General features: G+C 46.3%; 1 protein-coding gene across 2 annotated transcripts in view; it reads right to left on the bottom strand.

Annotated features, from left to right (window-relative positions):
- USP34 (ubiquitin specific peptidase 34) overlaps positions 1 to 15,213 on the bottom strand; it is a 2,681,755-nt gene that overhangs the window by 2,005,763 nt on the left and 660,779 nt on the right. For both annotated transcript variants that reach the window (XM_078649291.1, XM_078649292.1), the window contains exon 27: positions 4,872 to 4,972. In XM_078649291.1, coding sequence (XP_078505417.1) covers positions 4,872 to 4,972 — 101 coding nt within the window. The remainder of the gene's footprint in view (positions 1 to 4,871; positions 4,973 to 15,213) is intronic.

The raw sequence follows: 15,213 nt of genomic DNA, 5'->3' as shown, positions 1-15,213 counted from the left end.
CAGTGATGCATCGGACAGATTCCCGTGATGTTGCTCCCACTGGAACTTCAGGTCCCTCTACAAAGCCCACATATGCCACCTGGCATGATCCACCAGCAAGACGCAGGAGGCCATCAGGCCCTGTAGCCGGAGGGTCATCCTGACTGAAACCTGGGTTAAAGGCTGAAAGATCGGAATCATCGGCCGAAGATCCCGGATTCGGTGCTCGGGAGGATAGATCCGAAACTGCGTCGTGTCCAGAACCGCTCCGATAAAGAGGGGCTTCTGAGAGCGAATCAGGTGTGACTTCAGCACGTTGATGGAGAACCCCAGAGAATGCAGGTCGGCCGTAATCTGGAGGTGGGAGACGACTGTCTGGGGCCAACCCACCTTCAACAACCAGTCGTCGAGATAGGGGAAGACTGGAACCCCTGATCTGTGCAGATGAGCTGCAACGACCGCATCACTTTCGTGAAGAACCAAGGGGTGCTGGTAAGGCTAAAGGGAACGCGGTGAACCGAAAATGCTCATGGCCTACCGTGAACCGCAAGTAGTGTCGGTGGGCCGGCAGGATGGGAATGTGAAAATAGACGTCCTGCCAGTCCAACACTATCATCCAGTCTCCAGGGTCGAGGGCGGACAAGACCGGGGCCAACGTCAACATTTTGAAAGCGGTGTCGTTCCTGAGGCCCTTGTCCTTCTTGGGTACCAGAAAGTAGTGGGAATAACAACCACAACCTACTTCTGGGGCAGGAATGTGCTCATTTGCTCCCTTGGCCAAGAGAGCCGTAACTTCCTGTTGGAGAAGGACCAGGTGATCCTCCAACATGCAATGGTACAGAGGTGCCATGGCAGGAGGGGTAGCCTCGAAGAGGAGGGAGTAGTCCCTTCAGACTATCTGCAAAACCCACCCGTCTGATGAAATGGTGGACCAGTGGGGGAGGTAATGGCGGATTCTGCCACCCACTGGCGATTGATGGGCCTGAAAAGTCAGACTAGGAAGGTTTGGAGGCTGAAGCAGATGAGGGGTTGGTGGACTGGCCCGCTTGCTGGCCCCCAGAACCACAGCGGTGTTTGCCACATCCCCGGCCGCGCGAAGGTTGTGCAGCTTGCGTCGGCCTATGGCTCCGTGAGGGACGTAGTGGGGCACCCCTTCCGCAGACACAAAAGGGGCGAAAAGCAAACTGCGCTGGAAGATTGGCGAGGCCCAAGGACTTGGTCGTAGCCCGTGAGTTCTTGAAACGCTCTAGAGCGTTGTCCGCTTTGTCGCCAAAAAGGTGACGGCCCTCAAAAAGCATGTCCATGAGGGTGCTCTGGACATCCCCGTAAAAGCCAGTCGATCCCATCCAGGCATAGCGTCAAAGGGCTACCCGACATGGAAATAGTTTTGTCAAGAGAGTCGGTGGTATCCAGCCCACAGCAGATAGTAAACTTTGCTGCGTCTCTCCCTGTGGCAACAGCCTGTGAGAGGACAGTCCGGGACTCCTCCAGACATAGAGGCAACACTTGCGCAACCGTGTCCCACACAGAGTGGGAATAACGGCCCAATAGACATGCGGTGTACCGACCGCAATCCCAAGCTGGCGGAAGAAAAAACTTTCTTTCCAAGAGGATCCAGCTTCTTGGATTCCCTATCTGGTGGAGCGTTAGGGAATGCACTCTTGGAGGTAGAAGCTTGGACCACCAAGCTCTCAGGGATGGGGGAGAGGAAAGTGGGGTCGCCTTGGGCAGGGCGGTGGCGTAGGGCAATAATCCTATCCAAGGGAGCCCCTTGATGGGCCTGGACCAAGTGCCCAAAAGGATGTCAGTAAGGGCTTCATTGAACGGAATCAGGGGCTCAGAAGAGGTCGCTTGCGGTTGAAGCACCTCTGTCAGGAGGTTAGTCCTGACTGTCACCATATGAGCTCAAGGTGGAGAGCCTCGGCCGTCCTACACAACACTACTGCATAGGAAGCTCCCTCCTCTGTAGCCACAGTAGGAGACGACAACATGCCAAGGTCTGGGGAGGTATCGAGACCACTGGCATCCCCCAGGTCCTCTATCTAGTCCGGATCATAATCCAACTGGTCGGTCAGAGGGTCACTAATCCCTCCTAGTCCTCCTCCTCATCCTCTGGGTGCCAATCTGGCCTGAAAGGGACCCCTGGAGTGAACATGAGCACAAATACCCAACTCGGCACCGGATCGGGGGTCGGGCGACGCCGGTTTGGCTCAGTGTCCACATTATGATAGAGGCCGGGTTCGACGCCTGCTAGGGACACAACCGGCGTCTAGTGCGGTTGCGGTGTTGGAGGAAACGGCGCCGGGAAAGGCCTGGATCCATAGGGGCCCAAAGGCGCCAGGGACGTCGGCAGAAAAGGCCTTGGACCCCCAACCGAGTACGCGGGGCCCAAAGACACGCCGGCGGAGTCAGGCTGCCCAAAGATGGCATGCATCGCCCGGTGCTGACACTGGAAAAAATGGAATGCAGGGTCGCTAAGTATCAGGCAAGTAATTGAAACCCCGAGGATGCCACAACCATGATACGCACCGCACTCGAAGGTGTCGGAGCGTTTTGCTGATATAATCCCTGACTGTCCGGATCACAACGTACAATGGTTGTGGCATCCGAGGAGTTTCAATTACTTGCCTGATACTTAGCGAGTCTGCATTCCATTATTTCCAGTGTCAGCACCGGGGGTCTTCTACTCAGACCTCTCGGGCCAGAGATACTTAATTGTTCGTCATATATATATATATATAGGAGCACGCCACGAATTTCCACCCAACTGAAGCTATCACAACTATTTTCTGACATTTGAGTATTCGCCGCATGCATAGGACTACGCCGCAAATGTCATCCTTATCGAGAGTTTTCACATTTAACCCTTGACTTTATGCTGGGACGCCTTAAGGAATTTCTGAATCTTGCCTGTCGCGCCTGGACGGATTTGCGATCCTTCTCTCTTCAAGCTGACAGTGGGATACTCACCACCAATATTTATGCCTTCAGAAAGTCTTAGTGCAAGACGAAACAAGTGTTGGCAAACTTCATGCTGGGAGATTTTATACGATCTTTTGAAAACCAATAAAGAATTGATGAAATCACAAGAAGATTGACATTTGAACTTACTTTTAACTGCTTGGATCTTCGTTCTTGGAACTGTTGTCTGTTGTACTTTGCCTCAACGTCCAATAGAGGGAATATTAATCCCGGAATAAGCAATTACCTAGCTAGGACTTAAAAACAAACTTATAAGGTGTGCTTTGGGTAGCCTCAATCTTGTATTCTCCACGGGAACTACTTGCCCTGAGGCTGGGTGGCTGAGCATGAGTATAGTGGGGGGGGCCTACCTCCCACACCGCCCAAAAGCGGGCTGTAATATTACAACTGTAACCACATTGCTTAGTATAATCAGATAACTTCCCCAAAGTCGGCCCTGCAGATACGGACCGTCATCGCCCACCCAGTGGAACAACATTTAAGTTCTTGCCTTCTGTATCAGGTGTTGTTGGGTAGTGGTTAATCGTTCTCACCGAGCCACGCCTCCGATGGGGAGCTAATGCAGCTCTCCCGGGGCCGCTCTTGGCTTGTTGTTTACCGAACTTAAGAGCTAGCTGATCTGTGGAATGGAGTGTTTTGCCATCCTGGGTTATCTTGAGTTTGGTGGGGTATAACATAGCATATATGATGTGGGCCTGCTGCAGAAGGCATTTAGCTGGGAGAAAATCGCAGCGGGCCACCTGCAACGCCATGGTGAAGTCTAGAAAAGAGGATATAATGTCCCCTTTGTATTGTATCTGCCCCTTCTCCCTGGCAAGCTGGAGAATCGTGTTGCGGTGTTTGTAGTTTAACAGACAGGCCACAATTGGACAAGGGGAGCTGCATGGTCCCAGTGAACTGTAAGTTCTTTCAACAATAAAGACGGGGATAGATCTGCTCCAAATAGGTCCTGCAACAGAGCTTCCATGAAGTACTCCATCTTGGAGATCGCAGTGGATTCGGGCACACCCACTACGCGAGGATTATTGCTCCTCGAACGGGCCTCGAGGTCTTCATTTTTTTATTTCATTAGGCCTAACATTTTGTCCAATTGTAGGAGGCGCTCCAAGGTGGCAGAGTGGGTGTTGTCCGACTCGGATACTCTAGTTTCCAAGTGGTCAAGATGGGAGTCATGAGCTTCGACCCAGTTTTTTACCCAGGGTCTTCTGGCCTAGCGTTGTGTCTTTTCTCGAACGAGAGCTTAGAATGCCTGCCCTCCAGTTTACCCATTGCTGTAGGGGGCGGGGGACCCGCACACCGGCAAAGGTCCAGAAGGAGTCTCACGGCCCTGGGTCCGTTGGGGAGGGATCACCCACTCCTCTACACCCAGGTCTTGGGCCAAAGTTTTGTCTTCCAGCAGCAGCAGCATTAGGTCTCTAATGGGGGCAGTCACGCCTGTCCCAGGGCTCTAGTACCGGGGTGGTCACCACGGATGCAGCAAGCTTAATACTTTGCGGGGTTTGATATCTTCCGGCCTTGGATGGGCCCTATAGCGCTTAGAGAGGGCAGGGTGTTTTTTGGCCCTGGCACTGCAACACAAAGTCAGTTGAAGAGATGGGGAGGGCACCTCCGAAGCAGCCCACCACGCTCACCCCACGGATCGTATTCACAGTCTCAGGCCTTTGAGAGCCAATATCACGGGAAGTTACTGAAAGTGTTGTGGTACCACAACAGTATATCTTCTTTAATCCCCTCCCCTCCTTCCTTTCCATACATGTCTGTCTGCAGAACTAATCATTCAACAGGAATGTATGTATTTTAAAGCAATGCAGACATTTTTGAAATTTCGCTTGGCTCAGTTTCACAAGAGTTCTTTGCTGTCCTTCTGAATTACTTCAATAAAAAGTTTTAAATAATGCTCATAATAATACCTGCATGTCTTTAAAGCCCAGTTCATTAAGTGTTTTCTCATCATAATCCGTAGTTAATTCATGCCCAGAGGAAATCATTCTCACTGGTCCCATCAGCCCACCTGAAAACAGAAAAATGTCTTAATACTCCACAATGCAAATGAACAACTACTGTAGGAAAGACATGGTGTTTTACATAAGAAAAGTGAGATGCATGACCATATTTAGATAATGTAAGTCAATAACTGGAAAACCCAGTGTAATCTAAATGATGACCTAAACAGTACCATAAGCTTTCAAATATTTGCTATTACCAATCACACTTTGTTACTTAGCCTTTTAATACAATTCAACATGCATGTCAAACTGCAAGTCTAAAATACAAACCCAAATAAAGACATTTTTTCAACACAATAAAATGTCTACTGCTCACAATATATTCTTGTATTTTTCACAGGAGCAAACGCTAAGCCCGCAACAGCAACAGAAAGTAACTTTTTCATGGAATTCCTAAGTTTATGCACTACTTATTAATGGTGGGCTTTCATAGACGTTTGATTCTCTTTGCACTCAGTCCCCTTTGAACACTACCCTTAATGGGCACCTGTAATTTCTACACAGGTCAGAATATTTTAACATTGATGGACAGCTAACCAGGGACAGTAAAAAGTCATAATTACACGCCCTGAATCTGCACATGCTAAAACTTTAGAAAACAATATAGTTACTGGTAGGTAGTCTTCAATTAAACAGGTCTTTAGTTTTTTTTTTACACAAATCTTTCTAAATGATGATATTCCTATGTTGTCTCCCTAAATACAGAAACATGACATTGAAAGAGGTGAACTAAAACGTATTCCTCAGAGACCCCCGAGGGTACAGGTTGCAGACATTAAGATATTAAATGGGCTGGGGTATTTCCATATATGAATGTAGGACTAGAATCTAAGCCTGTACAAAGAGTGTAGAGCAGTTCACATCAGGTGACAGGTCTCAACTCTAGCAGATCAGGAGACCTGCAAAGTTATTCTATGCAAAGACTATTAAAGTATTCCTATCAAGCTTTTTTCGCTGGCTAGTACAATTTAGGTTTCACCTAACTACTGTATGAGCCAAAACACATCTAACCATAATTGACCTGATCCTTAGTGAATCTTTGAGGAAAAAGACCTATATATCATAATTTTGGTCAAACCACTCTATTAAAGCCAACTATGCAACCTGGGCCAAATCCCTACAAAATCAACTACCTTCAGCCAAATTGCAGGGACAGATGCCGCAAAAAGGTTATCATAAGTATTTCAGTATTATCTTCTCATCAACCCACATCAGACGTGACCTTTTTCCAGTCACATCTTGGACACATTTCCCCTGAACCACAAAGCACTCTGGCACCAATTATTTTTAAAGGGGCTGCACACAGAGACATTATTGATATCCAAACAGGAATACACCACAGACATAAGGTTCCAGGACCAAGGAGGGCTAGCCACTATGGCGAGTATAGCTCGGTTTCCCGGTGGTCCCTTTGGCTGGGAGATCAAACCATTTAGTAAGTATCCAAAATTAGGAATCACAAGAGAACAACAGTGCTCTCTAATTAAGATAGCCTCCCAACAGACACCAGGGATTAATTTTAAAATGATAGATGAGCAGCCCTCAAGCAAAGGCCTTGTCTCCTACCAACCCCTAACCTTTCCCTGCCTTTCAGGTCACTGGCTTTGTGTGGACAAGGGGAAGGTTATCAAGAACCAGACTTCTTTCCTTGCAGAACGGATGCCCATAAGACACTGGAACTATTAATAAAAACACACACAAATAAAGGTTTGAAGTAGAGGGAGCTTCTACATACCCTTTAGTTTGCTCAAAGTCTTCTGGTCTGCTGGGTGGCTGTATTGCATACATTACCACACACAAAGGCACAAGGAATATTTAAAATTGAATTGACAATGCTACAGAAGAGTGGGGACATGGATGTGCCCTATCAGTGACTGTGCCAAATCAATGGCTGTAGCCCAAAAACCCCAGATTACACACTTATATGTCAGGTTGCTCTAGGCCTGATGAAGTTTGCTTTACCCTAATTTGTCCCAAGAAGTTCATATTCCCACTAAACACTGAGTATATTATTCAAAATGAGAAATGGTGAGTTCCTTGACCAATGTTGGCACCCTCCTCTGACAAACAACATGACTGTGCTTCAGCTCTCCTCGGTGTTTGATTAAGGGGTAATACTAGGATCGCAGCCGTCACACCTAATCTCCCTCCTCCAAGGTGAGCAGAATGACTAGTAGACAAAGCGATAGCTAAGGGAGTCGACAAATTGAAGAACAGAAATAAGAAAGGATCATTCTGGTGCAAGAGCACTCCCTCTCCTCTCCAGAACCACCATGGCAAATTTGGAATTTGTACGCTCAAAACTGGTACGCTGAAATCCTCATTAGAGGTTTTTCTTTTTTACAGTAAAAATGGAAATGGCGAGATGGACTGTTACCAATGGAAATGCTTGCATTCCTCATATTCAGCTTAGTATGCCATGGGGGGGGGTTTGTTGGTTTTAGGGTAATCATCCCCAGATTTACCTGCAGGTATATTGGGAGCTAAATTGACCACTACAGCCAAAGATTGTGTGGAGGGCTGAATCTTGGTGCAGGACAGGTTACCTCTCTCTACTACAGCATGGGCGGGCCCACATGAAGCAAACTAATAGGCCTAATAGTTCAGTTATTAAAGCAGCTCATTATCATTTGACAACCATTTAAAACATTGTTCTACTACTCCAGACCACTGATCCTACTAAATAAATAAAACAGTGGTCTGTTCTAAGACTATTCTATTTCGATTTGCCATTCAGGACAAATTTGTAAGCCAACTTAATAAATAGTCTAATTTAACAGTGATTCAGCTAAACGTAGACTAATTACGTGAGAAAAAACAAATAAAAATGCGAATTAACTTTAGGGCTTTAACTCTCTTTTGGAAAGCGCTGCAGGACCAGATCCAGAGATCCTAATAAATGGCTTTCAATTTAAATAGCCGATGAGAAAGCTTTGCTCACCTGGAGATCCTTAACTTGTTTCTCCAGAATGGAAGCTGGTCAAAGCAGGTGTAAAAATCTTCATGAGATTAATATACAGTAAAAGTCAGATTTAATTCAAAAGTGGACTGAAAATGTGTTTCAAAAGACTAATGTACTTAATTATCTGACAATGTTTCAATTTTGTTACATAGGTGAAGATGAATTTTCATCTATTTGAAGTTTTACTTTGAAGAGATTTTTAGTTGTGTTATTTATGATTTGTTTCTGATGTATTAATTTATGGCAGTGAACTTTGAAGATGGGTTTCTGACATGAGAGCCCTATAAATACATAAATTAAATTACAAGGTGACCATCTATGCTGCTTCCTTTTCTTATATACGTCAGAGGCTGGGCAGTTAGTAACTCAAATCATTTGGAGTACATGCTACCATATGGTTTGTACCATATAGTTTGAAAATCTATTAGTGAGAACACAAGGTATGTGGAAATAAATAGATTACAAAAATGAAAGAATGCAGGGTAAGGGGTGGAGTTAGAGAGTTGGGGAATGTAGAAACAGGCCTAATGACTCAAAGCAATATCCACTTTAAACCTTGACCTAGGGAGCAGGAGGTCACTAAAAAATTTGAAAAAAATCAAACTAATTCCCAAAGAAGGAATCTGGCTCCAAACATTGGAGTTTGTTGAGCTAAGTAAAAGGTGAGGCAATGGTTAGATCTGACATGAGCACAAGACCATGACTTTATTGAGCAGATCTAGCACTCTAGGTAGTGATGCAGATGTTGCTCTGAACTCACTACTCCTGTTACAGGTAAAATGTCTTCTTGATTGAGTCTGATCTATGGGCATATTTCACCTGATGCAGATCTTCCTGGGGCATCGATTTTCGGCATTGGAGCAGAGATGGCAGCGGTAGAGTTTCTGCTGCCACCCCGGGCCCCCACACGCTTCCTGATGACATCAGCGCGCACAGCACGCGCCGACATCATCAGGAAGTGCTGGACACGCTGGAAACCATTTGTTTCCAGCGCGTCCAGGATCAGGAGGTGAGTTTGGGCCTCCGGTGGGGCGGGGGGGGGGGGGAGGAGGGGCATTTTGTGGGGCCTTGAGGCATCGGGGGGGGGGAACAGTGTTTCCTCCCCCCTGATGTCCCAATGCAGGGCATTCTTGGTGCACGATCGCGCACAGCGTCGCGATCGTGCATCAGGAATGCCCCACTAGACACCAGGGATTTCTTTTTGATGTTTAAAAATGTGTGCAGGAAGCGACCCCTTGGGCAAGGGTCGCTTCCTTAGGGGCCATATATATTTTTGAACTTTTCTGCCCTCCCTGGGCCAGATCGGTGGTTTTTTTGGCTGATCTGCACCCAGGGGGGGCAGAAAAGCCCACTAGAGCCAGGGATTTTGTTTTAATTGAAATCGGAAGCTACCCCTTGGGCAAGGGTTGCTTCCTTAGGGGCCAAATATATTTTCAGACTTTTCTGCCCCTCCTGGGGCATATCGGCCATTTTTTTGGGCGATCTGCACCCGGGGTGGGGGTGGGGGGGGGGGGGTGGGGGGGAAACAGAAAAGCCTACTAGAGCCAGGGATTTTGTTTTAATTGAAATCTGAAGCGACCTCTCTGGGCAAGGGTCACTTCCTTGGGGCCACATTTAAAAAAATATATATTCTGCCCCTAGGGGCAGGTCGGTTTTTCTTAGGGAGGGGCAGAAAACCCCACTAGACACCAGGGAATTCTTGTATTTTTAAATGGAAGCAACCCCTTGGGCAAGGGTCGCTTCCTAAGGGGACACATTTATTTTCAGACTTTTCTGTCCCCCTGGGGACAGATCGGCCGTTTATTTGGCCGATTCTGAACCCAGGGGGGGTAGAAAAGCCCACTAGAGCCAGGGAATTTGTTTTTAGTAAAATCGGAAGCGACCCCTTGGGCAAGGGTCGCTTCCTTGGGCCCACATTTTTTTTCCAAGTATATTCTGCCCCCTCTGGGCGCAGATTGTTCTTTTATTTTTACATGGAAGCGACCCCTTGAGCAAGGGTCGCTTCCTGGGGGTCCAAATTTAATAGAATATATATTCTCTGCCCCCTGGGGACAGACAGCCTGATTTTTTTGGTGTTTCTGGCCCCAGTCCACTAGTGCCAGGGATGTAAAAATAAATATTGTGCTTGACTCCAGGGGACATATATTTGTTTATGTGTATTCAGCCCTTTCTGCCCCCATTTGTGTAGTGACATAGCCTGTGACATAGCCTGTTATAAAGTGTATTGTTTTTTTCTTGTAAAGTGTAATGTTTTATTTTCCCCTTTTTTGTTCTTGTTTAAGGCTTTTGCTCTTTAGACTGTTGCAGTGTGCGGTTTCGTTACTGGTGGTTCTGCTGTTTGTGTAGTTGCATGTGTTTGGTAAGAGACCTTTTTTGTACTATTTCAATGTAAATGTGTTTTTTGTAAAGTGTGTAATAATACCAGTAAGTTTTTTTTTGTTTTTTGTGATTGTAAAACATGTTTTGCATTTGTGCTTGATGTGTATTTTGTTTTCTGTAGATTTATGTTTTTTTTCTTCTTTCTAGTGGGATATCGTTGACTATTTGACGTGTCTTTGCAGAGTAGGTGCTGTGAGTGTAGCTGTCTCTTGTAAGTGAATTGTATAATTTTTCAGTATATAGATCTTTGTAATAAAGGCTTACATTTTTTTACTTACTTTGCAGTGTTGGTTGTTGACTTGTTTGTGCAGTCTCCTTTCTTAGTAAGGATAATGGCTAGCCGTCGGATTACTGCTCAGCAAGTTGTTGGAATGCTTTTTGATTCTTCCTCTGACCATGGTCCAGAGACTGACTCTGATTCTGAGGCAGAGGTGGGAGGTGAAAATGCAGGTAGTGAGTTTTCTCTCCACATGGCATCATCTGATGATGAAGATACTCTGAGAGCTGATGAGGCTACTATTGGAGTGGATGAATTGCCTGTGTTAGAGGAGGACATTGATGTGCCGATAGTGCGGCAAGAGGCATCTGGGCTGCAGCCTGGGGCTGCTAGACTTTCCGTTGGTCTAGTGAGACAAGAGGCATCAGGGCTGCAGCCTGGGGCTGCAAGACTTCCTGTTGGTATAGTGAGACCAGAGGCAACTGGGCGGCAGCCTGGGGCTGCAAGACTTCCCGTTGAAGGTTCTGACCTCTGGGTTGCCCCAGGCATGGTGCAGACGGCATTGCCAGACTTTACTGGTGTTCCAGGGTGTAGGGTGAACACTGAAAAGTTTTTGCCGATTGATTTTTTTCAGTTGTTTATGCATGAGGTGTTTTTGGCAGAGATTGTTTAGCAGACTAATTTGTATGCAGAACTGTTTTTGAGGGAGAACAGTGCCAGCCTTAAGCCCCACGCTAGAGCTACCCGGTGGACTCCCACAAATCTGGAAGAGATGAAGAAGTTCTTGGGTTTAACTTTTTGATTGGCTTGCTTAGGAAGCCATCAATGGCTTCATATTGGTCTACTAGTCCCTTGATGGCAACTGCTATATTTCCAGCAGTCATGAGTCGTGATAGGTATTTGCTTCTGCTTCGGATTATGCATTTTGTTGATAATGGTTTCGCTTTGCCACAAGATCACCCTGATTGTGACTGTCTTTTCAAGATTCGGCCTGTCATTGACCACTTTGTTGATCGCTTTTCTGAGATCTATACCCCTGGGAAAGAAATTGCAGTGGATGAGTCTTTGGTGTTGTTCAAGGGCTGCTTGGTTTTTAGGCAAAACATTCCTAGTAAGAGGGCACGCTATGGAATTAAGCTGTATATGCTGTGTGACAGTCGGACTGGATATGTCTCTAATTTCAGGGGGTACACCGGTAAGGAATCCAGGATTAACCCCCCTGGTTGTCCGTCCACTTTTGGAGTGACTGAGAAAATTGTGTGGGAACTTGGTAGAGGATTATTTAACAAAGGCCATCATTTATATGTAGATAACTTCTACACTGGTGTGTGGTTGTTCAACGAATTGGCCAAAGTGGACACTGTTGCTTGTGGCACAATCCACTCTAACCGTAAAGGTTTCCCAAAAGAACTTGTTTGTCAAAAGCTTGCCCGGGGACAGTGCAGTGCATTGCGTTGCGTTGCGAGGAGCTTCTAGCTGTGAAGTTTTCAGACAGGAGAGATGTCTACATGTTGACTAACATACATGATGAAAGCACTGAACCGGTGACTGTTTAAGGTCAGGTTGCTGAAGCGCACAAACCTGTGTGCATTTTAAACTATAATAGGCACATGGGTGGTGTTGACAGAGTAGATCAGAGGTTAGAACCGTATGCTGTTCTTCGTAAGGCTTACAATTGGGTACAAGAAGTTGGCTATCCATCTTTTCCACTTGGCAACCTTTAATGCTTTTGTTTTGTTCCAGGAATCTTGTTCTCAGTCAAAGTTGACTTTTGTAAAGTACAGGAGTCTGTAATAGGCAGCCTTGTTTTAGTGGGACAGGCAAGTGTTCCTAGAGTTGGAGTGGTGGAGGATGTTGCCAGATTGAAAGATCGCTACTTTCCTGATCAAATTCCTCCTACATCCTCAAAAGACTTTCCCAGTCGGAGATGTAGAGTCTGTTGGCGAAGAGGTTTGCGGAAGGAGGTTTGTATGTACTGCCCCGACTGTCCTTCGAACCCTGGGCTGTGCGTACCTCCTTGTTTTAGAATGTACCACATGCAAAAGAATTTTTGGGAGCATCCATGAGTGGTAAAGTGAACTGCCTGGCCTCTATTCTTTGATACTTTTTGTTCAGTTTCAAAGTTGGCATTTGTGTAGTGTATTTAGTTTTAGTTGTTGTGTTAGTAGATTTGTATCAATTTGAAATTTGTTTGTGTTTTTTTATTTATATTTAAAAAATTCTTAAATATGATGTTGGTTTGCATGTAGTGGCGATTGTCTGGCGGTGGGCGTAGTCTGGCGCTTGGCTGGCGGTGTGTGTTGACTGGTGCTTGGCTGGCGGTGTGTGTGAACTGGTGCTTGGCTGGCGGTGTGTGTGAACTGGTGCTTGGCTGGCGGTGTGCGTGGTCTTGCGCTTGCCTGGTGGTGTGTTTGGATTGGTGCTTGGCTGGTGGTGTGCCTGGAGTGGTGCTTGGCTGGCGGTGTGCGTGGAGTGGATTTGCCTGGTGTTGTGTTTGGATTGGTGCTTGGCTGGTGGTGTGCCTGGACTGGTGCTTGGCTGGCGGTGTGCGTGACATTGCGCTTGCCTGGTGGTGTGTTTAGATTGGTGGTTGGCTGGTGGTGTGCCTGGGTTTTTGGCCCTGTGCTAGACGGCCATCTAGGGAAACCTACCAAACCCACAAATTTCTGAAAAGTAGACACCCGGGGGCTTCCAAGGAGGTATGGCTTTCGTGGATCCTCCAACGTTCCTTAACCCAGGATCCCTTGCAAATTTTAGCTGAAAAAAATCTGTTTTTTCACACATTTTTGTGTGGGAAAGCGTGGCATCACTGGGCTTTCCTCCCACCCAGCGTTCCCCCAGGTCTCCCCATAAAAATGGTAGCTCATTTGCGTGGGTGGCTCAAGGAACCGCAACAGGCAAGGGTCCAAAACTTAATGAGGCGATATCAAAATTACTTATCACAAACCAACCTGGTTTTGCAAGGGGGTTCCCATGAGTTTTTGGCCCGGGGCTCGGCGGCCATCTAGGGAAACCTACCCAACCCACACATTTCTGGAAACTAGATACCCGGGGGAGTCCAGCGAGGTATGGCTTGCGTGGGTCCCTCATCATTCTCCTACCCAGAATCCACTGCAAACCTCAAATTTTGCAAAATACTTCACTTTTTTCTCACATTTCTGTATTGTAAAGTGGTGGAATCTGCGTGGATCCTCAAATTTACTCCCACCCAGCGTTCTCCCAGGTCTCCCGATGACAAAGGTACCTCACTTGCGTGGGTAGGCATAGTGGCTGCAACAGGAAAAGGCCCAAATCGTACGGTGGAGACTTTAAAATTTCCTATAGCAAAACTACCTGTTTTTTTTGGGGGGGGGGGGCACCTGAGTTTATGGCCCTGGGCTCGGCGGCCATCTTGGGAAAGTACCAAACCCAAACATTTCTGAAAACTAGACACCCAGGGGAGTCCAATGAGGTGTGGCTTGCATGGATCCCCCAACGTTTTCCTATGTAGAGTGCCATGCAAACCTCAAATTTAGCTAAAAAAAACACATTTTCCACATATTTATGTGTGCAATCACCGTGTCGGCACAAATTTCCAACCCCACAGCGTTCCCCTTAGTGTCCCGAGTAAAATGATACCTCACTTTTGTGTGTGTCCAAAGCAGAAGTGGCTAAAAATGTATTTTTTAAAAAAATTAGCGCTTAGAATTCTCCATGCTATAGTCTAAATCCCTATGTTTTGGGCTCTTCCTAGTCACGGGCCTTTGGCCCACCCACACAAGTGAGGTATCATTTTACTCAGGAGAACAAGGGGAACGCTGGGTGGTAGGACATTTGTGCCGGCACGGAGATCCCACGCAAAAATGTATGCGAAAAGTGGTTTTTTACCTACATTTGAGGTTTGCAGGGAATTCTGGGAAGGAAAACGTTGGGGGAACCACGCATGCCATACCTCGCTAGTGTCTAGTTTTCAGAAATGTTTGGGTTTGGTAGTTTCAAAACACAATGTTATCCCGGTGCACTCATGGATGGAATTGCACTTTCCACCGTGAACAGAGCAGAGACTTTAGTATTCACAGATGAAGCTGCTAAAGACATCTATGGGCTCATACAGGAGACCAGACGCATCACTCCTCAAAAAACGACTACTGCTCAGATCCTCAAACAATTCGAATATATCAGTAAAAAGGAAATAAATCAACGGTTGCATGCAACCACACTCATACACTATCATAAGAATCAAAGGATCCCGCGGGGACTCAGAATAGCCCTCAAGCCAATGCTATGTAGAAATTCCAAAAGTTTCCTTGAGAAATGGTACCAAATCCTTAATAAATGCTCGTTGGATCTCATCCTATTAATCGTGGAAGAACTTTCAAAAGTTCTGGCAGAACTTGAAGCAGAAATTAAAACAATCAAAGACGAACTCAATAAAATTCCTGATTTAGAGAAAACGCTTGAAGAGATCAATCAGAGACTTGATCGTTATGCAAAGGAAGTAGATGACCGGAAAATTCGTAAATACCGTCGTGATACTTTGGACTACAAGCTAGAAGAAGTATACACATGGGCCGAAATTTACAATCAGAAACGATGGCAAACTCAATCCCAAAAGAAATCAGAGGCTACATCATCACAAGAAAGCGTTGTCGGATTCAGACATCGCAAAAAGTCGTCCACCAATTACCAAAGCGGCAACGCAATCAACC

The sequence above is a fragment of the Lissotriton helveticus genome, chromosome 6 (assembly GCF_964261635.1).
Source record: "Lissotriton helveticus chromosome 6, aLisHel1.1, whole genome shotgun sequence".
In the NCBI taxonomy this organism is placed as follows: Eukaryota; Metazoa; Chordata; class Amphibia; order Caudata; family Salamandridae; genus Lissotriton; species Lissotriton helveticus.
Note: the sequence above shows the minus strand (reverse complement) of the source record. Positions and strands in the feature narration are given on the sequence as shown.